The sequence below is a fragment of the Acanthaster planci genome, linkage group LG06, assembly GCF_054643075.1.
Source record: "Acanthaster planci isolate LZ-2023a linkage group LG06, COTS_SCS, whole genome shotgun sequence".
Taxonomy (NCBI): Eukaryota; Metazoa; Echinodermata; class Asteroidea; order Valvatida; family Acanthasteridae; genus Acanthaster; species Acanthaster planci.
This window is the reverse complement of record NC_141782.1, coordinates 15,580,640-15,607,172: the sequence shown is the minus strand read 5'-3', so window position 1 is coordinate 15,607,172 and position 26,533 is coordinate 15,580,640. Positions and strand designations below refer to the sequence as shown.

General features: G+C 40.5%; 1 protein-coding gene across 2 annotated transcripts; it reads left to right on the top strand.

The window, feature by feature from the left end:
- Positions 1-1,394: 1,394 nt before the first annotated feature.
- LOC110983025 (uncharacterized) lies at positions 1,395-26,415 on the top strand. Of its 2 annotated transcripts, XR_015425651.1 has the most exons (9): positions 1,395-1,509; positions 6,954-7,867; positions 16,208-16,256; positions 16,954-17,072; positions 17,943-18,019; positions 18,932-19,001; positions 19,856-20,109; positions 20,759-24,961; positions 25,037-26,415. XR_015425651.1 is itself a non-coding variant. In XM_022241883.2 (8 exons), exons 2-8 carry the CDS (start codon positions 7,080-7,082, stop codon positions 20,893-20,895), a joined length of 1,494 nt encoding a protein of 497 aa, XP_022097575.2. In that variant the 5' UTR covers positions 1,395-1,509; positions 6,954-7,079; the 3' UTR covers positions 20,896-26,415. The 2 variants fall into 2 exon arrangements, 1 of the variants encoding a protein (XP_022097575.2); XM_022241883.2 differs by having other exon boundaries at positions 20,759-26,415.
- The last annotated feature ends 118 nt before the right edge of the window (positions 26,416-26,533 follow it).

Below are 26,533 nucleotides of genomic sequence, written 5' to 3'. Positions count from 1 at the left end.
TGGGCACAACTGTGATGCTACCCCGGGAGCAACCCCAGGTTGACGACCATTGCTTCTGTGTGTGTATTTTGCTACGTGATGCACTATTTTAACGTTTTAGTCGCTCAGTCTTTACATAGAAACAATCTGTACAGTAAGGTTAATGGTTTTGTTATCTCTTTAATATGAAATGGCCAAATGATTAATGTTGCCGTTTTTAGATCGTTAGTTGGTGGGTTCGAATCCCACCGGTAGTTTTTTATTTTCCCAACGCTTACGGTCGATCAGTAGCTACAAGAGACGCTAAATTCACCCCGTCAAATTCCGTCAGTACCTTACCCGAAAGGGTAACTTTCTGCTGGGACTATCCGCGAAGTCCTGGTGAGCGCCTTAGTACAGGTTCGAGACATGTGGCCGACTCGGTGGCCAGGGCTTAGGGGCTTGTCTCGTTTCCTCCCTCGCATGGTCGTTCGAATCCTTTTTAGGGTTAAATGGATGGGCAGGGAGGAAGTGCGGTGGGCTGGGAACCCCGAGATCCCAGAAGAGTCCTATATGGAAGCCAGTAACTGCGATTCCTTTCAAATTTAGGAGTCGGTGCGCCTAAATGCCTGGTCAACATCGCATAACTTTTGGATTTTTCCCTCACCACATTTTTTTTTCATTTCCCTGGACGCAGAATTCACCCACAAGGCAATTTTCTAGGTTTGAATACAGTAAGCTAAAGGATTCATGCTGATTTACTTCATTTATAATCTTAATTTCCTACGTTTTCGACAAAAAAAGGGATCCTAATCGTGTTCGGGTTTCACTTCTTCTAAGTGATCTCAATAATGATAATTATAAAAGCAGTAGCGTATCTAGTAATTGTTTATGGTTCAGAAGTAACAGATCCAGGGGTGGTACAGTCGGGAGGAATAAAGTAATCACGTACATATAACGGACAGCATTGTTTTTAATAGTAGTGGCAGTCACCCAAATTGAGAAACCGCTCAGAAGTATCCTCTCTCATGCATGTGTAATTTTTTAATGAGGAATGTTTTATTTATTCTCTAATTCGACCCTCAAACGCAAATAAATTATTTTCGTTGCCGCCTCCCCTCATAATAAGCCCCACCCCTTTATTATGCCACCTGCAAAGAAGACAATGAATATACGACATATTTGGGGAGCACTGAACTTCGAAGAAGCGACTTAATACTAGCCCGTGACGAACTTCGATGGCCAGCAATGCAGGGAGACCGCTTCCGTCGGAACGTCGTAGTCTGCGCGTCTCCACGCATTTCCAATGGAGCGAAGACCTAGACCTAGCTCTAGGCAACAGATTCGGTTGCAGCCTTAGCCTCACCCCAACCGGTAAATAAACCGTGTGCGGCGTCAGCACAGCGCCCTCTGTTGAACATTCTTATGAAGACTATGAAATTAACATGATAAAGGATGGAAGTACGCGGCACACGGCTAGTAGTGGTAAATCACCCTCTATTTGGGATGTTGCAGCTGCAGAGAGGGAAACACGAAAACGGCATAGACATGGTTTGTATAGTAACAATAACTAGGGGGGAAATTTATTTAACATGACAAGGGAGAAGGATTGGATGTTTTACACACTGATGCCAAAACGCGGATTAGGTCGAGGGCTTCCCCAGCCCTACATACTGTACGTGTGAAGCAAGCCTAACGCGCGATCAGCAGCCGTCAAAGGACACGAACTGTACGTTAAAAAGAATAATATGACATGTAACCAGGCATGGTGGGATGGATATAGGCCCATGGTTATAGTAAGACTACCCTGCATGTATCAAGATGGCAGGCAAACGGGGCCGGGTTTCCAATCGGCATGCATTGAAACAAGTAATCATGTGGTATTGAATCATCTCAGTCATCAATAATTCGAACTAATAAACAGAGTTAGCCACCGTTTCTCCATAGGCTAGGCCCCTTGTGGCTAGACTAGCAATACAGGTAGCATTGACGTGTAAGCTTCATTTGCTAGAGAAAGTTACATTTGTTGACAATGTTTGAGAAGTCCCATGTTGATGCGTGTACACTGCATCGTGTCCGCAGACTGAGGCTGGTTTGTGGTTGACATGCATAAAGTCAGACATTTCATCAAAGCAAAGTATGGCATCCATGCAAGGAACAAATTGCCACTGTTGTAATGATACTGTAATTAGTTCAAGTGGGTCCGATGAAAGTTCACTGGCCTCTGATACCTCCTCAACACCCGACACAAGCTCGAGTGAGAGTGACTGCTCGAGTGCTCCTACCAGGCGGAAACGATGCAAGATGACTACACCTGCACAAGGACAGACTGCTGTCATTTGGGAAAACCGAGATTGCCTTCCCCGCCGTTTCGGCTTTTCGGGCAGTCCTGGCATCAAAGTTGCCAGTTTGGGCTACTTCAGCTCGCCGCTGGATGTCTTCCTCCAATTTTTCCCCGAGCACCTGTTTGACTACATTGCCGACCAAACTAACAAGTATGCTGATGACCATCAAAGTGTCAACTTGGACAGCCACAGGAAAGATTGGTTCAGCACCACCTCGGATGAGATCAAGGCACTGGTGTCACTGGTGATCTTGATGGGCATTATGCCTAAGCCTGACGTCCAAGCCTACTGGAGTAGAGAGCCCACAATTGAGACTCCGTTCTTTGGCAACACCATGTCCAGAGACAGGTTTCTCCAGTTACAGGCAAACATGCGCTTCAACAATAACAATGATGATGATGGTACTGATCAGCTCTTCAAACTGCGTCCTGTTATTAAGACACTGACCAAGAACTTCAAGACAGTGTACATTCCATCACAAGATGTTACGACTTGCGAGTCACATTTGAAAATCCATGATCGTGAGAAACGGAAGCAGCACAGCCCTGGCAAGCAGGCACATTTCAGCATTAGAATCTTCAAGACGTGTCAGAGCACTGGGGATGCAGTTGGCTACACATGGAATATGAAGATCAGCACTGGCAAGGACCACGGTGCTGTAATGCCCAGAAGTGCCCGTGCCGTTCTTGACCTCAACAAGGATCTCCTGGACCGTGGATACAACATCTTCCTGGACAGTAAGTCCAGCAGCCCCGCACTCTTTCTCCGGCTTCGGGACAGGCAGACGAATGCCTGTGGAACTGTCCGGCTACACCAGAGGCAGATGCCATCAGACTTGAAAAAGGTCAAACTCAAACGGGGTGAATGTGCCTTTCGCTCCAGTGACTGCGGACTCCTTGCTCTCATCTGGAAGGATAAGAAAGAAGTAAAAATGCTGTCGACAATACACTCAGCGGCCATGCAGGAGACCGGCAAAAGTGACAGGCATGGCAAGCAGATCCTGAAGCCCTCCTGCATCCTGGATCACAGCCGCTGCCGGGGTGCCGTCGAGCTCTCTGACCAGCTGGCGTCGAGCCACCACAGCATGTGGAGATCGGTCAAGTGGTACAGGAAGCTATTCTTCTACATGGTTGACCTGTGCCTGGTCAACTCCTTCTTGGTGTCCCGACTTCTTGGACGCGAAACCACCTACCTGGATTTCCGCATGGCTTTGGTCAAGGAGATACTGCACACGGTGACGTTGCCGGTGTACAACAAGCGCGGCCGCCCGCATGCCCTGCCAGCTCCCAACAGACTGACTGGCTGGCATTTCCCCATCACCCTTCCACCGACAGAGAAGACACCGAATCCCTGCAGGAGATGTGTGGTGTGCAAGTCTGAGGGGCGAAGGCGGGAGACACGGTACGCATGCGACACATGCAACGTTCCCCTGTGTGTACACCCTTGCTTTAAGACGTACCACACTGAACGTGATTATTGAAAAAATTGTTTAATCACCCAGTAAGGTTAGAAGTTTCTCTAGTTTGATTACATTATAAGGCTGGGGTTGATTATCGACATGTGTCAACCACTGGTCAATGCTCCTGGGTTATTAGGGCTGATTCAATTCAAGTAATTCACTATTCAAATATTCGACTTTCAATTTGATTGAATATCCGAATATCCGGTCGCACGGACCGGCAGATTGTTGATGAACAAAATCAGTTGCAATAACACAATTTGTACATCATGATAAATATAACAGCTTCTCACATCTAGGAGTATCTCCAGCCACGATTTTGCAAGATTTAAGAGACAAACAAAACTTCTTGCCCTATTGAAAATCTCTGTTCCTTTTAAATTGTTTAATGAGTAATTTACTTTTTATATTGTAAGATTTCTGACACTTTTCATTTGAATCTGCTTGAAACAAGCCTCCATAGTGCACTATTTCTCATTTTTTAAAACAAAAGAGAAGTTTCCCTTCCTTTTCATGAAAAATAATATTCGAATATTGATCGAATATTCGGTTATTTGGATATTTGGCACAGCCCTACTGGTTATGGGTACACCTGGGTTGGGTACCAGGAAAAATCCACAAATTGTTGGTTAACTGTCATTGATCAAACAAGGCCTTACACTTATTACCAAGAATTCCTCACTGTACCAAGTACACTGTACATGTACAGTATGTTGAGAGTTATATTTGTGTAATGAAAATGTATTCGTGGGAAAATTTTTTTAAAATTACCCGTTATTGCTACATGTACCTTTAGAAATCCACTGTAAGCACACTGTACATGTAATATTTCATAACATCACTAAATGTACATCCATTAAAATAGAAAAGTAGAAAGACTAGTTATTTTCAGTAAAAATAAGCTTATTCATAGCAAGCAGTTGCTTCCATTTTGTACAACTTTCCATGACATCCACTTACTTTTGATAAACCTTTTCTGTCAATTTAGTTTCAGTTCCACGACAAATATCTCACTGTTCTTATAGAGTGAAGTAATCCTTTTTTTTCCTGATTTGTGAAACACAGTGTGAAACCTCCATTTTTTGCAAATTTAATATTTGCGTTTACCAACACCATAGCTTTGAACTGTCAACCCTTGCTAATTTTGAACAGCGGAAAGGCACAGACCAGAACCGGGGGGGGCGGGGAGAGGGAGGTTATGACCGATTCATGCTGCTTGTCAATGTTGATCTACGTGTATAGGTACATGTAAATGCTGTCAATGTGCACACAGTCATGGCAGTGACGTCAACACTGCCAACGTTTGCATCCAGTATGGACATCGACTTAATCCATGTAGCAGACTCAGATTTGTATGATACGACTTAGAAGAAACATTAAGGGGTTTTATATTGTGAAAAGGGAGGAATATTACCTCAAGGCACAAATGGACTTTTCCATTTGACAAGGCAAAGTGAGATGGAAAAGTGCAGATTTTACCTTGCTATAATATCTGACCACTCCACTGTTACTGGTACATGTAGCAACGCAGTACATGTATTTGTATGTGTACATGTTTACAATGTATAAGGTGTTGACATTTTTATGTGTACGTAATAGCTCTTGTTTTGCTACGGTACATAAAAGAGACAGTTTTTTTTCTCTACCAGTAGTGAACAGACTACATGTATATGCAGCTATCAAAACACCCAATTGGAAATACATGTCCAGTACATTGCAGTTCTAGATGTATGCAGATACCAACAGTTTGTAAAATAACTCCTCCAACACTTTCAGGGCAAGTAGGTATTTTGAGGCGAACCTGTTACCAATCGAGGGTAAACTTCTTGTTAATCAAATTAAATTTTTGTTAATGAAATTTATGTGCTTGTCAACTCTTTGGACAAAGTGGTTATGTACATGTGCAAGTGGTGTACATGTATGTCGACTTGTATGCTTTCACTGTTCATTTGTCTAAAACTTGTTTTCTCTCTCCTGAAAAAAGTTCATTTTATGGTAATAATTGTTCCATTTTTGAATGAGGAGTCTGCACTTGTACTTCGAGCACACCCTGTTGAGTGTTCAGTACACTTTTTGATCTTTCTTTCACAAATGTAATGTACATAAATGTAGGTATACGTAGAATTGGAGGTGCTTTCTTGAAACATTAAATCTCTTATAAAGCTCACAAGTTAGTGCTGTAAACTCAGTAATTCAAACTAGAAATAAATTTTTTTTACAGTGCAAAAGCTCCAAAATGTTGGCGTTGTAAATTGTGTGTACAGGTGTTCATATGCGTAAGCTATACTGCGTGCAATGGTGTATCACCCAAGTGTGTTAAATGCTTAACCCTCCTTTTGCTGTCACTGTCAAAAACAGTCACAGATTCCTTTCACTTCCCCTGTACAGTACATAGACATATCATGTGTCACTTGACTGAATTGAAGAATTAGAAGTCCCCCTTCAAAAATAAAATCACAATTTTTTAACTGACACATCAGGCTCAGGAGTTGCATTTCAGCATATGCTAAGTGACGGACAAACACAAACTGGTACATGTACAGCACACGTAATGCATTTTAGCCAAAGTCTACATACGTATCCAGTGTGAGGCCGAGTCAATTTGGATAATAGGTTATTCGAATATTTAACCTTCAAAACTAAATATCTAAACTAATCACATATTCAAATAATCCAGATTCCCACAAAAGCAGAAATAATGTACCGGTATGTAACAAATGTTTGTGTGGTGGTCAGCCTTGTTGAGGTTTAGGACTGGGAGTCCAACTGATGTTTGGTCCTAACTAGTAATTTGTTCCCTCAGTCCCAGCTAGATTACACACCGCAAAAAGTATACAAGAATTTCAGGATGGAAGAGTAAGTTTTTGGCCCTGCTTGGTACGTGTACATGTGTAGTAAGTCATGTATCGGCTTCCTGTAATGTGCAAAAAAGGATATCCTTTTTCTTTATAAAGATTTTTCTTCCCAAAATGTCTAAACTTACGGTGTACATTGTACACGCACATGATATATCTACATGTACCTTAAAAATACATGTACATGTACATTTAAGTTAAAAAAAGCATTTTGTAATCTTGTCCTAAGCCCAACTACTTGTACATGTACCTTAGCTTTGGCTGTGTATGCATGAGATAAAAGTAACGAGCCACATAAGTCATTGTAATAATCAGATCATTGATATTTTTTTGCAGGCTCTAAAATTGTGTACCTACAGTTTCAGGCTGCATGACTGTTGCCTAAGAAACATCTCGACCTGAATCAGTCTATCATTTATGTGGACCTCCTTGCCCAAGCACCATATGGCAAACTAATAAGCCATGAATATTAATCAGGAAGATGTCACTGGCCATGCGGGTGAAGCCAATAACAATGTTTCCTGTGGTGGTTCAGTGGAGGAGGCCACAGGATGCGTCAGTTGTAGTGATCAGTCGGTGGGTAGTGCGTGTAGTAGTCAAGAGATTGATGCTGGTGAATGGCAGTTGCAGCGGGAGGTTACTGCGGACACAACATGCCCCAGCAGTTGCCGTGACGAAGGGAACACTGGGCAAGTGCAGTTGGGGGATTCATTACAATACAGCCAGAGGGATTGTGGACGTGTGGCCCAGGGAGAGTCTGGACTTGGCAGGACTAGCCAAGATTTGTTGGAGGCAGAGGTCACCACTTATCTTGAAAGTGACCAAGGGCAGGTTGGAGGTGGTCATTTGCCTGGGCTTGTCAAAACTGACCCTGGCATAATAGCTGGTGTTTGCCCAGAGCCAGGACCAGATAACCAGACAGAAGGGGACACCCTCACCATGAGGAACTGCACCTGTGACGAGGGCTCGCTTTGCTACTGCCCGTCCTCCTTCTTTGATAGCAGGAGTGACGCGCAAGACGTCAGGTGTCAGAGTCTGAAGAAGTCCTCAAGGAACATGACATCTTGGGCTGGTCCAGTGAAAAACAAGGATTTAGAGAAGGACATGGATGCGAGGATTCTTGCCGAGCAGGAGATCACATCAGAGAAATTGAACGATGATGATGCAAAGGCTGCAGTAGAGGAAACGGAAGATGTAAAACAGTGCAAGAGTTTCATGGAGGACCTTGTAGATCGCATCTTCAATAACAGGTCAGTGATTTTTTTATTTCTTTGAGTGTCAACACACCCTCAACTTCAGTTCTTATTCTTCTCATTCACTGAGGTTACAGGAGTTGTGCTAGAAATTTGTATTTAATGATTTCGTATTGGACATTTCAGGGCAAAAACTTAGTTTTTTTCTTTTGCAGTAATGAGTGCCATGCCCCCATTTGGAAATTCTGGGCCCCCCAAAAATGCCCCTGTTGGTCAGCGTTCAGTGATTAAAGTTACCTTTAAAATTGCTTTAAAAATCTACTCCTGTGCCCCACTTGTGACCTGCCATTCCAAAACCAGGCTGAAGAATGAAAAGACCTCTGTTATTTTGGAAATAATACTGATTGCCATCATGGAACATGCCCAAGAAAAGCTGTTATCTCACAACTTTTGTTACTCTCAACTGCTTTTTTACTCCTGTTATTTTTACTTTTAATCACCTTCAAGTTAGAAAATTAATATGTTTGGGACATTACCTGTAGGTCATTTGTAATTTCAACATGTACCGGTATTGGTTTACTCGATCTCAAGAGGGTACATTTCATGATTCTGCACAGTGGGAATAATTTTCCAGATCACAGGAAATTTGCACGATATGGAAAGCAGAGATCTGTTATTTCAACTTTGATTTATTTGTACTGCAGATTTCCCTTGTGATACATGTGCACATGTGTGTGAGGCAACTCCTCAATGAGGATGTTGTATACAACATGTACGTGTAGCATAATGTTTTGAAATTTAGAGGTTTTGTAATGTTCAATTACATGCATGATGTGCGTGTTGGACTCCAAGTTCCTCGTTACAAGTACATGTGCCGTATGGTGAATGTCATGTAGGCTAACAAAGGTTATTGGGTTGCAGTCAGTAATTCAATTTCCTCAGGGGAACATGAATAAAAGTGCAGAAATCATTACCTTGCCAGTGTCGACAATAACACAAATGCTTTATTAGCAAAGCGTCTTAGCAAGCTTGGAACTATGAGCTGAAATTAATGCCAAAATGTAATTTTGTGTGAAAGAAAAGTGAAACACATGATCTTTGGTCCACGTACTAATACATGTACCGGTACATGGAGATTCACTTTCTTTCCTTCATGATTCAAACTACTGTACAAAATGTTTGGCCCTGGTTCTGAAAAATCAGGATAGTGTCGGATTGTGAAATACAGCGTGATAATTTTGAAAGCATTGCCTACCCAGTACTTGCTCATTTGATATTTTGCAATGGTACATACCATGCACATGAACCGTGTGGGCCTGTTATACATGTAGTTTGCCTAAGATCTAACGGTATACATTGTATGTTGTCAAATCTTTTGCTTTAGCTTGTTCTTTGTGAAATGTATACAAAGGGCACAAGTGAGAGGTGCGTCTGTACAGGAGTTGTGACAAAACTCCTGTTCATCAAAGCTCTAGTTGTGAAAGAGAAAGGAAAGGAGGGTTAGCACACATGTAGTGCAGTACAGTTTATCAGCAGTTAAAGGTTTGATGTCTGCGAATGTTTCCCTAGACCCCATCGCACCCATGCAAGCCACTGCATGCCACACCTAACAATCAGACAAGGCTTTCCGCCCACTCTGGGTGTGAAGGTTCTTTGTTACCGGTATGAAGCCTCGGACCTGCGCTGAGTACTACATGTACCTGAAAGAGTATTTTCGTGCACAAAGTTTGTGGAATACAGTCGACCATGGACAGACCATAAAGTTTAAACCCTCTGCTTTGAGTAGATTGAAGGCATTTGTGTGTACCTGAATCAGCCAACTATGAAACTATTTGTGGTGTATGCCCATATTTCCAGGGAAAGTGACATTTATGACAAAGAAGCTATTTTTTATTGGGGGGGATACTAATGATGTCCCTCAATTAGGGACAGATACATGTATTAGCTGCTGCTGTAGGTAAAAGTCAACAATTGCTGGAGACTGGGTTTGTAGAATTTTTGCCAAATGCTGAAAGTAACTGGTCGGTAATGGCGTACAATTTTGTCTTTTTTGTAATTCACCTGAATTTTTTTTTAAATTCCTATTTACATGACTTGTAAGTTGTATGGTACCGCTACAAGTGTTGGGAAAGTGAGAATGTTATATTTGACAGGAGATCTGTACTGTTTTTCAGGCATCGATCCTTCAATGTTTCGCAAATGTTTATAAGGAAATCCCACTGATACAACCAAGTGCAGACCCCTCCAAAAAGGAAATCATGTCATTCTGAGAAATGTATTTGGAAAAAGAAACAACCCATAAGTTGAATTTTGAGCTGTTTTGAAAAGGAAAATTGTATTGGTATGGTGTATACAAGAAAGTGAAAAAATCTGTGAATAACTCTATTCTAAAAATAAGTTAGAGTAAACCCGTGACATGTATGTAACGGTACCGGTACATGTATGTACATGTTCTCATGTTACTCTCAAGCAATTTTCGTGCCAATTGATAGTGATAATTGGTATGCTTCCAAGGCAAGGCAGGAATTGTACACAGTGCTAGTGCTACATGTATTTTAGGATGGAGTTACCGTACTCATTTTCCACCAAATTTAGGCCATATACATGTACATATGTACATGTAGGCAGCAATTACATGTACACTTTTCGGACTACAGGTATTCACGTGAACACCAATCACCATGCGGTCTGCACGTGTGTGCAATGTGGCAGTACACTGCACATGTACAGAAATTACATTGTCCCCTTCCCGTACTGGTACATGTGCATGTAGTTGACTTTTGGAACTAAAATTTTGTACTTGAAGTTCCCTTTACTGGTAACTACATGTACATGTACGTGTGTAGTAGGAATTTTAAAAAATTGCAGGTGAATTACAAAAAACACAAAATTGTGTTCCATTATTGATCAGTTACCGGTAGTGTGCTTTCAGCATTTGGAAAAAATTCTACTGTACATGGTTGACTGGACAGTGGCAAGACACAAGGGGGATTTTGTTCGCCCACACCTGCTTATTATTGAGATAAGAAACCTGCTCATTTGTAAAGTTTTAAGAAATCATGCGCACATGGTCTAGGTGAAAACATGATTCCTTTCTCAATATTTTGCATTTTGTGCATAAATGTGACCTCTGTGAAACAGGCTGTTAAGGGATGCTGTGTTTAAGTACATGTACTTTACACTAGGGGTTGTTCTACATTGTATGTGGAAAGGGTGAAAAAAAAAAATGTGGTTTTTTACTTTTTGGTTTATTTGCTCCTATTACACATGGCTGTCGGAACCGGGGGGTATGGGCCCCCCACTTTTTTGAGACATGAAAAAATGAAAGAACGATATTTACACTGCATCTTTTCTAAGTTTGGTTAGAAAAGGATAGTTTTCATAATGTTTGGAAAGGCACACTTCGACTTTGCCTGTTTTGTTTCTATCATCTACCATCTTTTCTCGTCTTGGAAGTCACGTCAAATTACGTCATGTTCTTGTAAAATGTTGTAAATTCATGGTGCGTTCTAGCAGCTAGTCCTGGTTACTTGATAGGATGCGTGCACATTATCTGGAACCACTATACACGTGCTCCCCGCATGCGCCCTGGGATAACACGAGTAGCTCACTCAAACGTGCAGCCCCTGACTGGTAGCCTGGTAGGTGGTTGTGCCGTGGCGCGCGCTAGGGGGTGTGTGTTCTTGTGCCGTCTTAACTTCCAAAGGGGCCAATTTCACCATGCCCGTGGCACGTTGGTCCACGTACAGTAAGTGACGCTTGTTGGACCACAGTGAAGGCATGTATGATTAGGACGCATGGTTCAAAACAATATTAAAAAAGGGGTTTCAGTTGCTGTAATCATAAACTCTTGCCCCTCCGAGTCCTCAATCTGCTTACAAACAATTCTAACTGTGTGGCTGTTCTTACATTCAAAAAATGTTTATTCCATCTTGTGATAGGTTGCAGAACAACTTATAGAATTGTTACAATAACAATTCAACATGCACCTGACATGGGCAGAGGGCACGAATTAGCCCCACACATGTAGGGCCGTACATCATGGCTCTCTTTTTAAATCCGTCTTTAACTGTTGCCAGTACAGCCCGACATGTACTTGTATGGAAGCTTAGTGCAGATTGTCGGGAACTTTGAACACAATTTTTGTCCGAAATAAAAACAGCCAGGCAATTTTACTTACACCAGTCGACTACTCTGAGTTTACTATCTGACTATCCTAATAAAATTCCCATGACAAAACTTACGGCATTCCTTTTTTTTTTTTCTTTACAAAAGAAGGCATCGTTTAAACCCAGCCTGTAATGTATGCTGACGATGTCCGTGGGCCATTTTGAATAAATAAACACAAAATACAATTTTCATCATAAACTTACTGAAGGTGTATTTATCCTGATACATCATATTAATTTATTTTGCAGAAGCCTCCATTGAAGGCCACCAAGCGTGACACGTTAACAGAATCAGTAGAGTTGTGCTATTGTTATTTTTTTTTTTTGAGCTAGTTTAACACAACATGTAGAACATAAGCTGGAGTCAACGTTTCGATCCGGAGATCTTCATCAGGACTAACCAGAAAAGTAGATGGCCAGGCATACTGTACCTGTAAATACTGAAACACTCAAGTGAGCTCAAAAAACCATAACAATTTAATTTATATCTAAGAAACATAACAATGAACCAGCTATATTTATTTATTGTGTTCTTGTATATGCAACACAAATGAAACCAGCTTTATGATACAGTACGTACGTATATATTGGCTTACAGTTTTACTGAAAATTCTTGTCATTATTTCACTTTGTAAGTGCAAGCAGATTTGGGGCCAAATTACAGAAGAAAGTGGCCAGGAAAGTCCCCAGGATTGCACCAGAGAGCATCTAGAATCAAAAATGTCCTAGGGCCTGCTCAAGGGCCATGTAGTGGCTTTGCAAAAACTGACCAACTAAGGATGGAAAACACTGGGCCCCCCCCACTTTTTTATACCTTCGGACGGGCCTGTATTACATGTGCATACATATCAGTACAGATGAATAAAGATGAAAAAAACGAATGTTTTGTGTCCATTTTGTTGTCTTTTGTTTGTTTGTTTTTGTGGTCAGTTTAGGGGAAGAAAAACCCCCAGCATCACACCTTCATGGTGTAAAATCAGTAAACAGTATCTCCAGATCCCAAAATGCCACTGGGTTCAAACCTACACCAATTAAAGCTTACATGTATCGTGTAACCAATTCAAATGTGTATGTAACTCATTTTGAAAAAAAAAGGTCCCATACATGTAACACCCATTTTTGTGGAGCCGGTCACACCTTTTATTCCAATATTTTCGTAATGTGTTTCACTCTGTCAATCAGGAGACCGATTTTCCTTTCAGTTACTGGTAGAAGCACCACCATTTCAGCTTGAAGCCTAGCGTTAATTTACCGGTAGCAAGGCAAGATTTTAATGTCCTTAGGATGAGGATACTGGCAGCAATAAACCTCCCCACGACATGATCACGAGTTGTCAGCCGTTGACTGCATGTACCAGCATGGTCAGTCATTTGAGTCACATGACAAACTATAGTCTCTTGCATTGCAAGGTCAGGTATTCTGCTAATGTGCACCGTACATAAAAATATGGTTTCAGGATGGAATGGAAGTATGTACATTTGCGTAAACTACAGCATGTATCGATATACAATGTACATATACAGTACCCATACATGTACATGGAATTCCATTTTGTTGACAGATTGAAATAAAACCAGTAGATAGTGCATTTACATTGCTCTGAAATTTATTCAAATCAATTTTTAGCTTTGAAAATATGTGCGAAATAGGGCTGAGTCAATTCGAATAAGTCACTTTTCAGTTAGTTGAGCTTCAATTCGATCGAATATCCGAATATACGGTTGTACTGACTGGCAGATTGTTGATGAACAAAATAGCACACACAAAATTGTACATCATTACCACTATAATAACTTCTCATGTCTAGGAGTATCTCCAACCACGATTTAGCAAGATTTAAGAGACGAACAATACTTGCCCTGTTGAAAATTTCTGTTCCTTTTAAATTTTTTTAATGAATAATTTACTTTTGAAACGGTAAAATTTCTGTCACTTTTCATTTGATTATCTGCTTGAAACAAGCCGCATTTAAAGCAAAAGAAAATTCTCCCTTCGTTTTCATGAATTTTGCATTTGGATATTCAAATTTGGAAAATAATATTCAAATATTTGATATTCGATCGAATATTGGGGTATTTGGCATAGCCCTAGTGCAGAATTTGAAAAAAAGTGAACTTTGGGGAAAATGCGGACATTTGAGAGTGAGATACTGATACGTGTATGTACATGTAAATGCATGTATGTACTGGTACATACATGCACATATGTACATGTATGTACTGGTACATACATGTACATATGTACATGTACATGCATGTATGTACTGGTACATACATGCACATATGTACATGTAAATGCATGTACAATATGTACTGGTACATACATGTACATATGTACATGTATACTGGGATGCTGATTAAAATGTTACAAGTTAATTTACCGTACATGTACTTGTATATGAATTCATTTTTTTTCTCTCTTTTTGAAATACTGTATTCTGTTTCAGATGATGATAGTGATTAATCAACTCACCTGTTTCAGGTACAAGTTATAAATGTACCGATATCTACATTAAATGTAGCACCCTGTGCCACTCTCCTGCCCCCCGGGTCATAATTACATACTGTAGTGTATATTTCATTGGCATTTCATCTACATGTAGTACATGTACATTTCATGCATGTACCAGTATCTCTCTGCCATGTGTTTCCAGTGCTCGCTGAAGGATTTTGAAAGATTTGGAATTTTTAATTGCCTTCAGTTATAAATTGATACCAAATGTCCCCCTTCCCCCTTGAAATTTTGATCTTGTACACTCAGTGTTATCTAACTGTGATTGTTCCAAATGGTTACCACACATTTACTTCAAATTTCTCCTCTAAAATAAATCGATCTTGTATTCTGTGTCCTTCCTTACCATTCTGAATGATTTAAACCTGATTTATTTCAAACTATCCATCTTCTTTTGCTATTTCCTTCCATCTTTGTCTATTTTTATTTCGAGGTGGTAGAATTCAACAGAAAAGCCTGAGGTGGTCACTAACGTCAGTGAGGTGGGCCGCCTCACACTTGAATAGGCAGGGAAACACTGACCTGAGCAACGTGCATGCATAAAGAACATGAAACTGCTTGTTTGTTCGCACAACTTTGAATGTTGAAAAACCGCAGCCTGCGGGCTAAGGAGCATTGTCATTTTTGAAACAGAAAATGGAAGTCAGTTTGATTAATCCAACATGTACACATGTACCCAGTATGTGATTGAGAAGGTTTAGGAATATAGTGGTATATCAATTGTGCTTGTGCTGTATGTAAAAGTTACCATTGACATTTATTACTTATACTGTACATGTACTAGTATTTGTAATCACGACTGACTACAAGCTTCATGCACATACAATGTACATGTACATGTACATGTACCGTACTTAGTAACATGTATGCAGTCTAGTTAATTCATTGACGCTCTTTCTTTCATGAAAAAGGGCATTCCCAGTGGATTTGTAGAAATCAATGTCACTGTGGCTTTATTCAGGAAATTGAACAATTTATGGTAATGGCAAGGCCATAAACTGCTTGTCAGAGGATGTGCGTGTACACATTCACACAATTGCATTGTACATGTACCAGTGTGTACGTGTAGGGGTACCCGTGCATCTGGTAAGGGTTTTGAGTACAATATATGTCACTATTACAGGTTTTGATAATCGAGTCTACAACCACAGAGACTTGGATGGGGAGGACAGGCCTACATGATGTACAATGTACCAGTACATGTCAGCAGGTTCCAAGAATTGAGTGTGGCAGAGGCTAGTGCATGTACTAGTACATGTACAGGTACATGTACATTGTACATGTAGGTTAGATTGCACGCAGAATACCGGTGATATTGTTCTACCATTTTGATCCATCAACAGTGTAATTCTTGCTTCACCCTGTTTTTGCTGAAACATATTAAAATCTGGAGCTGTGCACTTGTAGCTCCAGTAATCCAGTCTTGTTTTTTGGTCCTCAAACTCCTGTAGAAACTTAGAGCTTAAGAGTTACGATCAATCATTTCTATGGTTAATAGTTCTGCTGTAGAGCTCACGGTATACACCTGTACATACTGTACACATGCTAGCCAATTGATTGGGCTTGTGTGGTCATTTTGTTTTTCATTTTGCAGTGTGGATTGAAACCACTGCGAAAAAAGTGCTAAAATATCTGATTGACAGGCAGAGTTCTCTCTGGGCTGTCTAATATGTCAAATTGTTGATGTGTGTGTGTTGTTTCTATGTCCTTTACTCAGTGCCAGTATCTGCCAGGAGGACAGTGCCAAGTTTGGAGAGTATTGCCGAGTGAGTGACCCTTGACCTTCAAATAACTTTAAATGTAGAGTCATATGATTGACACCTCAAGACTTATTATTTCTTTCCCCTTTCCTTACATCAACGACATGTGGTACATTTTTAGAATATTTCAGTCAATTCCGTAATCTAATTCTGCCAAACTAATAACTTCTCTGTTTGATCGTGAATGAAAATGGAAAAGTTCATTTAAGCTTTGACCATTTGAACTTGTGCCAAGGATACTCACCAAATTAAGCCTGAATGCCCCTTATTGACCTCTGCTGGTATTGTTTATTTTGAAGGTGCATACGGTCACTTTCACAGTTCATTTGATTTATTGATGGCAATCATCCTTCAATCTTCCACTCTGCTGAAGCATGAGAGGACAGGCTTTTGGGGATCAGCTCTTTCACAGATGGTTTTGAGTTTTTAACTGTTTGTGGCATTGAATTGTTTATTGAAATTGTGGTGTCTAAGGAGTGGAAAGAAAACATAAAAAATGAGAAGAAGAGCAGAACTCATCAGATAAAAAGAAATCGTTGTGTGCAAGAAAGTTGTTCAAACTTTTTGTCATCAGGTAACTATCACAAAACTTGGTCCTGGGCTTTAAACCATATTCTTGAAGGATAAATTGAATTGATGTGATTGCATAAATTGAAAGAAATTAGTGTTTGAATTGATGGTTCTTTTTTTTTTTTTACCCCAGTTAGCAATAGGTCGTCAGTGGTTTGCCAGACTTGTGGACAGCCAGCGAGTAAACTGCAAGAAAGTGACGGAGCAGACATTTTACCGACTAGTCCAGTTCTTTGCTGTCTGCTTGTTTGAGTAAGTTTGGGCAGAATAGAATGGAAGAGGAGTGACCTACCCGGTATGGTAGAAATCCAACATTTGAAAGTACATGTAGTGTTTCTGTGTGTTGTGAAAGGCAAAACATGCCATAAATAGGGGCCTACTGCCTGTATACATGTGTGTTTTCAGAGTGTATGTGGCCTGACCTTTCTCCATATGGTGTACAGTTTAGTCGGGTGCCAACTTGCAGAATTACCGTTTTGTGATTAACTTACATACTGTACATGTACATTGTATACATGTGGGATAAGAAATGCAGTCGTCATGTACATGTCTCTCGGATGTCTTTTACTGTTCTAGCTTGCTAAGTTTGTTCCTTGTACATGTAGCTACATGTACATAATAACCCTGAACCTGTAAGCCCTTTGTTTGCAAAAAGTCGCCTGAAATTGTCCAAATCCAATAATTTTAGAAATATGTTTGTGACATTAATGGCACATCTTGCTTTCACAGACACCGTCAGTGCAGTCATAAAAGTCCTCTGTAACTCAATCATTCCTGGGCTGCAAAGTCTTGCATTCATAAAGATAAAGACTACACAAAAAAACAACTGTTGTGGATTTTAATTACAGGTTCTTCATTTGCTCCCAACACCGACATATATGCATAAACACTCAGTGCTTGATTGAGAGCTTGTGAAAAAATGCACAAGCTTAGTTGCGTGGGACTCAAACCCATGACCTCTTGCTCACTAGTACATACAGTCTTAACCACTGGACCATTCAGCTTGCTGGGGTTGGCTGGCAGGTCCAAGTCAGATATACCAAAAACTGTTTTGGAATTGGACAGATTTTGGGCGGTTCAGGTTAACGATGTTCCCTTGTTACTTGTGCTCTGTTCTTGCAGATGCAATGACGCTGATGACTTCACACCAGGAAAGAGCCTCATGAACATGTGCTTCACATTCTATCATGAACATGAAGGTAATGCTTGGGGATTTCCTGAAAGGGGAGGGGGGGGACTAATGCAGTAGGGAGGGGGACCAAGGGAGGGAAGGGTGGGTTAACATTGGTGAACATCAGAGACTCGGGGCATTGAGTCACAAACATTTCCTGGCTTCGGAATCACACTCACATGAATTGCATGAACATACATGTATGTTCATGTATAGGATCATGTAACTCTTTCTATTCACTTTAACCTCTTCTGGAATTTCAGACTAATATGAAGAAAAAGTAAAATCCAAAATATGCATAGCCTAAATTGCAAGAAAATAATGATATAAAGTCCACTCACACCCCTGATGTATACAGCATAGAAAGGAGAGTGATTTTATCTCAAGAACTAATTGGAGTGGACTGTATAGAAACGCTGTAAGACCTTGAACTGATGTTTCAGAGGAATCTATTTGAATTGGGATCATAGTCATCCAGAGACTTATGGAGCTTAGGAAAGTCCCATTAAGCAGCTTAAGAATAAAAGCATGTGCATGCACATACCAGCATTTGAACGTTCAGCTCTTAGTGAGCCCAGGAAAGGTTGGGGGAGTGGCTTTGTATAGGGAAGGGTGGATTTTACCATCAAGCAATGAGCCCCCAAGTGTGGTAGGGGAAGAGTTGCCTGCCCTTAGCAACTTCAGTTAGTGCTGGGGGTGCTAGATTTTTCACTGATGTAACAAGGGACGCCGTCACAAACTGTGCCCGAACTTCGTGGAATGACCCATTTGGAAGTACCGGTATTTGGAAGTTTAAAATGTCTGGTTAGTCATATGTACAGTGTACATGTATGTTAAGAGAACTTGTTAGGGCAAGAACAGACCAGAACTCTAAATACGTATACCTTTCTGGAGCAAAGCGTGTTCGTAGAGTCTTTCTCTCTCGTTGGATATTTCAAAGGTGTTCCTAGATGCGACGACACAACGCAGAAGAGTTTCTTGTACAGCCATTTGACAGATCAGCCTATATGGTAGGTTTATTTTCTGGATCCAGTTGGGAGTAGTGTCAGGTACCGTTGAGCTTCTAAAACTTGCACTCTGAGAGAAACTTGACTTGGCTTTGATGCATGTACATCTGTGAGAGATTTGTTATCTATTCTCAAAATCAATATCTATATCAAAAGGAAGACGTGCTCAACTATACACGGATATGCAGTTGTCTGTGAAAACCAGCCCACATTTGAAAAAATCAGACTAGGACTTGCAGCACTTGACTTTACCTTTTAACAGGAACAGACAAAAATTCTGCCTTGCTTTTCTAGTCAAGGGGTTCTGCTCTGATCCATTTAAGTTGGTAATCATTTGCTGTACTAGATGTTCTATTGAAATGGGTTCTTTAAGAAAATGTCAATACTATCCATCAGCAGCATAATGATATTGGTAGGGTCCATTTTGGTACCTGTGCGACTCTAATTGTATTGGACCCATGACGTGCTGACATCAAGCTTGTTTACATGTGTGCTTTCCTATAGTAGTGAAGTGGGACATGACCATTGAACTCTCTCATAGGATAATGCATGTGCATTAGCGTGATGTCTTTGTGTTTTAGGCCTGTTTGCTGTGATGGTTTGTGAAATCAGGTAGAGACCCCTTTTTACAGAATTTGAGTCATGAGTTTTCTTGCTGTGTATGAGTTGGATTGTAACTAGTCTCAACTTATTCACATAACATGCCATTTTGACAGGTAAACTGTAAGTGTGCATTGTTTTCTCAGCCTTTAGTGTGCTCAGCAAATTTGTGTTCTTACATGTATATTTAGCAGCTTCACAAAATTTTACTCTTTTGTCCAGTGGATATATATTGGGTAGAACTTTGCTTTTTTCAGGAAATCGCTGCGTTTCTGGAATGCTGCCTTCTTTGACGCTGTCCACCAGGAGCGGAAGCAGCGGCAGCCCGACCACCAGGTCAACTGGCGCCACCTGACCACGGAGGAGCGGGAGAACACGGAGATCCTGAACGAGAACATCACCTTCGGCCAGCTGGTCACCTTCCTGCACAACATGATGGAGCTGGAGTTGTCACAACAGATGTGCCAAGAGTTTCTGGACAAGATGGCTACCATCGGAAACCTGAGCGCAGGTCCGTTACATGACTTACTTGCTTAAGTTGGAAAGTTAGAGTACTTGATATTTCAGTATATTTCATAGCAAAATCTATTCCTTAATGGAAATTTGGGGAAAAAATTCTGATTGGGCTTAAATAGCCCCATAGAGTGATCCGTTTATTGAAGTTAGAAGCCACTACTGCGGTAGTACATGTATGCATGTTGAATGCCTCGACTAGTTGGATGATTTAACTTGGCAAAATGCCTCAAGTTTAACACTGCCACGACAGTAACATTTCAACTTGAATGAGTCTAGAATTTTGAAGCACTATAGATTTCATGCAACTCTAATTAGTAAGCAGTTTTACAACAAAATTGGTTAATTCCAAGTCCAAGGTTTGAATTATTAATGGCAACAACTGTACAGTGCCGTGCGCAGTTTGACTTCATGTGTAACTTGACAGGTGTACCGGCTTCCAAGAAATAATTGTCAGTGTCCTGTCTAAAGCATCGGCTGACATAGACTTTACTAGCTGAGCATCACAGTTGCCTGCTGTAATCTCATTGTATCTTTTATTTTTTATGCTGGTTCCGGAAGAAAACTGAAGAATTTTGTTTCTGTTTTGCGCTGGTTTTCATTCACCTGTTTACGTCCGTTTTACTTTTTTCCAAAATTACTAATAGAACAAAAGGATCTTATTCAGAGCAATATCGGCAATCACTTCCATGCTGAGGATAGCAACAAGAGCAGGAAACACCAAAGGCCATTCAACAAGCTAAGTTTCATGAAACGAAAGGTAGGACGGGAGGCCATGGTTTGAGTTTTTCCCAAAGAAGACCCACCGGTATTGGCCACCAGGCATATGTGTGGGTAACAAGGATAGCAGAGCTACAAGACAGTTTTTGGCCTGCCAAGGCCCCTGAAGCACTGAAGCCAGTGGAGAGTGAGTACTACCGAGATGGGAGTAACTTGCAAACACTCAGGTAATTGGGTGTCACTGATTTGCGGCCACCTAACGGGCAATTGGTCCTATGAGGAAAGCGGTCATTGCAGTCAAAGGTTGTACATAATAACTGTATTTTTGAGGCAATTTTATGGTGCAAAATCTGTGTTTCACTTGGAATATGTAATTTTCGAAGAGTTTTCTTTTTCCAGTGCCCCAAATTCTTGACACTGCTTATTGCATGATTAATTGGTAATGGAATCGTTTTTCAGTTCATTTAAGAAGGTAGAGACCCGAAGCACAGCAAGTGCATGTTGTGAACCTAAACTCCCTAGGGTATGTGCAAAATCATATTAAAAATGAGAGGATTCAGGAATGTTAGGGTTAAGTAGCAAACTTATCTTCTGTTGAAGTCAGCCGTAAATAACAAGCTATAAACCATTAAAAGGTGTTGTGCCATTCAGTCCAGCCTGGACATAGTTTGGATTCTGCAAGGAATGTATGCACAAGGGGTGTAACGCCAAGACACTAATAAGTATTAGCAACTCATGTCACTTACTTGCTAATTAGCTGTGAGCATTCATTGTCCATGATGCCGCTAAATGTCATTCACGATTGGGTATGCGTTGTCAGAAAGTTCAGTAAACTGCCATGTGCGTGACAGGCCCAACTACTGACTGTGTTCAGATGTGGAGACTGAAATTTCCTACCATAAACTGAAACGGAAGAAATACACATAAACGCTTTGAGAAATGATGTATTAATCATTTATAAAATGAAGCATGCATGCTATAATGCCTTGCATGAAAGGAGTTTATATTTACTTGTTAAATATACATTAGGTATCAGTATTATTGACGCGAGTTTGTGTTTAAGACAGAAATTGAAGCATTATTTATTTCATGGTTGTTGGGTTTTATTAAATACAGTTATTTATCAAGCAATTACTTGTGAATTTGTCTTTTGTAATAAATGCAAATGCATATATTTGGCAGGTTGTTGCAAAATGATACCTTAACTCACATGTATTAACAAGTTACAACTCTGGAGGGAATTATTTATTAACCACTTCCTGCCGGGGCGGTTATCAATGTTGATGATGCTGGGCCGGGATATTTATCTTTTTTTTCTGTTTTCAAAGTTCTGTAAATCTTCATTTACAGGACATTTACAAACATGCGAATGACTGTCTGGTGTCCACTCTAGCCTGACAGATAAAATTTATGGACCCCGGAGTATTTTCAGCGGTGCTGTGTGGCTCACCGCTGCGGTGGTGGAGCCCTTTTACCCTGGTGGTAATCCGCTTGCTCTAAATGCCCCAAACCGTGGTATACTGTTTTAAAACAAGGCTGGATTATCTCCACTTTTGAGAGTGAAAAAATGTCGGTAATTCCCAGCAGCCTGGTCTTTTGTTCTGAGTACGGTCTTTTGTTACAAAGCCCTGTTCCCTTTGTCCGAGTTCAGAGACCCCAGCCACGCATATAAAGCATACGTGTCTGGATCCGGAATCTCAGCAGAAAGTGGTTAAGAATTAAAATGCTTTTAAATATTTCAGTGTAACTGCTTCCTGGACCTGTTTAAATTACATGCAACTCCTTTTTTTCTCAGAATTTCTTGTATTAAATTACTTATTCTTCCGTCCCTGTATTTTTCTAAAGAGTATTTATCATTCCTCCTAAATTCCATTGTTAATTAGACTCTTGTAAAACCATCCCTTGTTTGTAGGACCGGGGTAGATACATTGTACTTGTATATGTGACCTACTCTGTGAAAATGAATCTCAAGTTGGCAGAGTCATTTTGGAGTAAAAAGTCTTTAGGATAATTTTGCACGGTGTAAATCAATAGGAACCCACAGCATTTTCACCAAGGAGTATCCACTTTCACCAGGATGCCAAACTGAGTGATACATCAAAACGAAAAACTCAATTTGCTCTTTCCAATACAAATAAAAACTCAAAAAGTGGCTCTGGCGACTTAAAGACTCATTTTCACAGAGCGGGTCACATGTTTGTATAGAATTCACTTTGGTGAAAAGTTTTAAATATCAATTTAGTAGAATTCCATTGCGCAACTGTTATTTTGTGGACCAAATTGTCTGAAATGTGTTAGGATGCACAACATCAGTCTGCAAGGTTTTCCAGTCAGTGTTGTAAGACATTGTATAACCTGAGCTGACAACTCGAGGATATGACTAGTCCCAGCATTTCAGGGGTGATCAAGGGGTACATGCATTGTGTACATGTTGAAACTGTAGTGTAGTTTGTCAAGTTAACCTGAATATCTGTGACTCCAATGGAAGGTATAATTTCATTCAGCGACAACATTCCATTCCGTCTGTCACCAATGAATTTATTTCTGCCGTTTCATGAATGTGATACATTCTTTCACACATCTGAATAAATCTTTGCCATTTGATCGGTGAGTTTTCATGTACCCTCTGTTTTACCTTCGCACTCTGACTCAAAACTGTGACAGAAGCTTGGACTTTCCCATTTTCCCCAAATATTCCTCCATCTGTTTAACAGTGTAATCAATTTGTGTCTTTCAACTTAGCAGCGTTAGTAATATATATGACTTCAGAAGTGTGTCAATGTTTTCAATGCTTTTTATTCTTGGCTAATTTGTGTGCAGAGCTGCATTACAGCGCCCTCTACAAGGCCAAAACTCATGTTGTGTGAGCAACAATTTACCAATCAGGTGACAGGGAATCATTCAAGTGCTTTATAAAAAAAAGCAATATCAGATCAACCAAGCAAATAAAAGTATGCATCACAAAGAAATCATTCCAGTATATCACATGTTGTGTGCAAATGTGGATGAGTTTTAAGGACACAGTAAGACCGGGTCTGAATTGGCTGGCTGTTGCAGGAAGAATACACAAGTCTATGGGAATTGGTTGCAGCTGCTAGCCCAGTGGCTTTCATAGCCACAGCCACAACTTTCAGACATGGTCTAAGACTTGCTTACTTATAACGATTAGCTTTTATTTGTATCAATCAATTAGCTGTTGAATCAGGTTTACATGTGAAACAAAACACAGTGACGGGGGACTGTCATTGTTGGCGGTGTTTCTCTATGGTCATATATTTCTGCAAGTGTTTCAACAACCAAGAACATTACAAACCTGTGAATGAGGATGCAAACTGTTTGCATGAAACAGTAGAGCACTATATGTCTCTCCAACGTAGCCTTGTCCAAGGCGGTTTAAACCCTGGCAGAGATCCAAGCCGTACGCATGCAAACCATGGCAATTAAACGAGCAGCAGCCCTCGTACGGTACAATGGCGCACCACAACAGATCCCTGTACACAGACTTATGAAAGCTATGCTACTGCTGTAATACAAACCAAACCACCGCAGACACGTGTGCGTATATATGTACCTGTACATAACTCCACGTATGTACGTATGTGAGCTGTCCGTCATGATGCCAAGTCGAAAACCGGGACGCACTCACGCAAGCTGAGAGTGGGGCAACAGCTTCACTGGGAATTGGATGTCACTCGTAAAGCATAACAGCCCGACGTACTGTGCAATGTACTGTACTTGTTAAAAGCAAACCTGCTGCAGGGAGGGTATTGAGCAAAACACCGTGCAGTGTTTCCACCGCTCACGTACTGCAGGCCTGACGGCCGGGATTGTCAAAATCATTGCCCAACGCCTTGATCAAGGCTGCTCCAATGCTGTCTTCCCTTTTGCAGTCCAAAATGGGCAGACCAAATTTTACCTGTTAGTTTTGACATTAAGATGGACTTTGATTTTTATTTCAAAACAGATATCACTTTCTGATCTCGGTCCGTTTACAGCCTCCAGACTATTTCACAGGGAGAATATTTTGTTGAGTGCTCAAGACATGGAAAAAAAAACAGGTTTTGGAGTGCTCAAGACATGGCCAAAAAAACCAGGTTTTGGAGTGCTCAAGACATGGAAAAAAAAAACAGGTTTTGGAGTGCTCAAGATATGGCAAAAAAAAACCCCAGGTTTTGGAGTGCTCAAGACATGGCAAAAAAACCCAGGTTTTGGAGTGCTCAAGACATGGCCAAAAACCCCAACTTACTAGCCCTCTTTGCATGTTCTGTGTTTTGTACCATGCATCTTTAATACCAGCTGGAGGCCTTTATAGCCATCTATTTGCCAACCGAGAATGTTGGGTTAACTTGCCACGATTTTACTCAGTTTACTGCTTGTTTAAAAGTTCACTTCACATACATTTTAAGCCTTGCATCTTTGCCTGCAGTGCTATTTCACTACTCATCTGTGGGAGATATTTTTAAGTAAATCTATTACCCATTTGATATGTCAAAACAACTGAAAAACTTCATCCTTTTGAAAGAGGAAGTTTTCTCAAATGTTATGTGCCTTTGTAGGTCACTTTTAAAAAAAAGTGATATTGCTACGTTATGAAAACACTGGAAAGTTTTGGTTTTATTTCTGAAGGTTTCTATTGTGTTATTTGATATTTTCTTGCCAGTTTGTTTTTAAATTATAGTGCCAGTTATGTATTAATTTAAGACTAATGTGAATATGAAGTAAGTGGATGATTGGGTGAAAGTAGCCTAGGTTCAAGAGGTGATTTTACTTCAATAAACATCTCCTCACCACTGGTCTGCAAGTGTCAGTACCCTAGAGCTGCAGGTGAGAGTCTGTATGCCTTTAAAGAGAGTGACAACTGTAGCTTCAGTTTCCAATTGTTGCTGTCAACGTCATGCATTGTGAATACCTCAGAGAATTTCTTTGTATTCTATCCAGCAAGGATAGAGGGACTTTGTCAAGAACCACAGCAAACTGGAGTCTTGGGATTTTATAGCATCGGGCAACTTTGTGGAGAAGTTTGGCTTTGAAAGCAAAACAGAGGATAGGCAAATTGCGATTTGCTTTCACTCACATGTGCTAACGTGTTCATGTTTGCAAGGTTTATTGCCCAATGGCCTTGCCTCTTGAAACACTAAACTAGCTCATTATCTTACAAGAGTAACACAACTTGTGCCTTTCAAGTGCATTGACAATCCAAGATGTTCTATTCACACAGTGTTAATGTCGTGTGAAGTATCGGTGCAGTGGTTTGTCAATATAAACATGTTTTCTGATGTAAATCTCTCTTTGAAAAGCTTAAAAGGTTGGTTCCTAAGTCACTTGAAAGTGAAAGTGAGGCAGCTTTTATAAGTCATAAACTTCTGTGACGCTCGTCTTTAATTTGACTCATTTCCTTTACTGTTAAATTCATGTGAAGTACACTGGCTGCGTCAGTATGTGATTATGTGGGTTCCTTGTTGATGCATTTTTATCTTACACAAATAACCTGGCTTTGGCAAAGCGAATTTTAATTGAGCAGTGTCAGATGATAATCCAACAAGCAATAAATTTGTTTTCCAACATTGATTTTAAAAAGTTGAAACTTGTTGAATTTGCCTATCATTTTGCATTCAACACAACCCAAGCTCTTAGTTGTTTCCTGCAAGCCTACATATTTCATTCCCCTACAAACAAAAATCCATTTCACTTTCCAGTTTCCT

Bases quoted from the DNA above. Each gene is read 5' to 3' on its own strand.
- LOC110983025 (XM_022241883.2), top strand. From the start codon at position 7,080: ATGAATATTAATCAGGAAGATGTCACTGGCCATGCGGGTGAAGCCAAT. The intron at 18,020-18,931 runs GTAATGCTTGGG...GATATTTCAAAG, and splicing joins ATTCTATCATGAACATGAAG to GTGTTCCTAGATGCGACGAC. The intron at 19,002-19,855 runs GTAGGTTTATTT...TGCTTTTTTCAG, and splicing joins TTGACAGATCAGCCTATATG to GAAATCGCTGCGTTTCTGGA.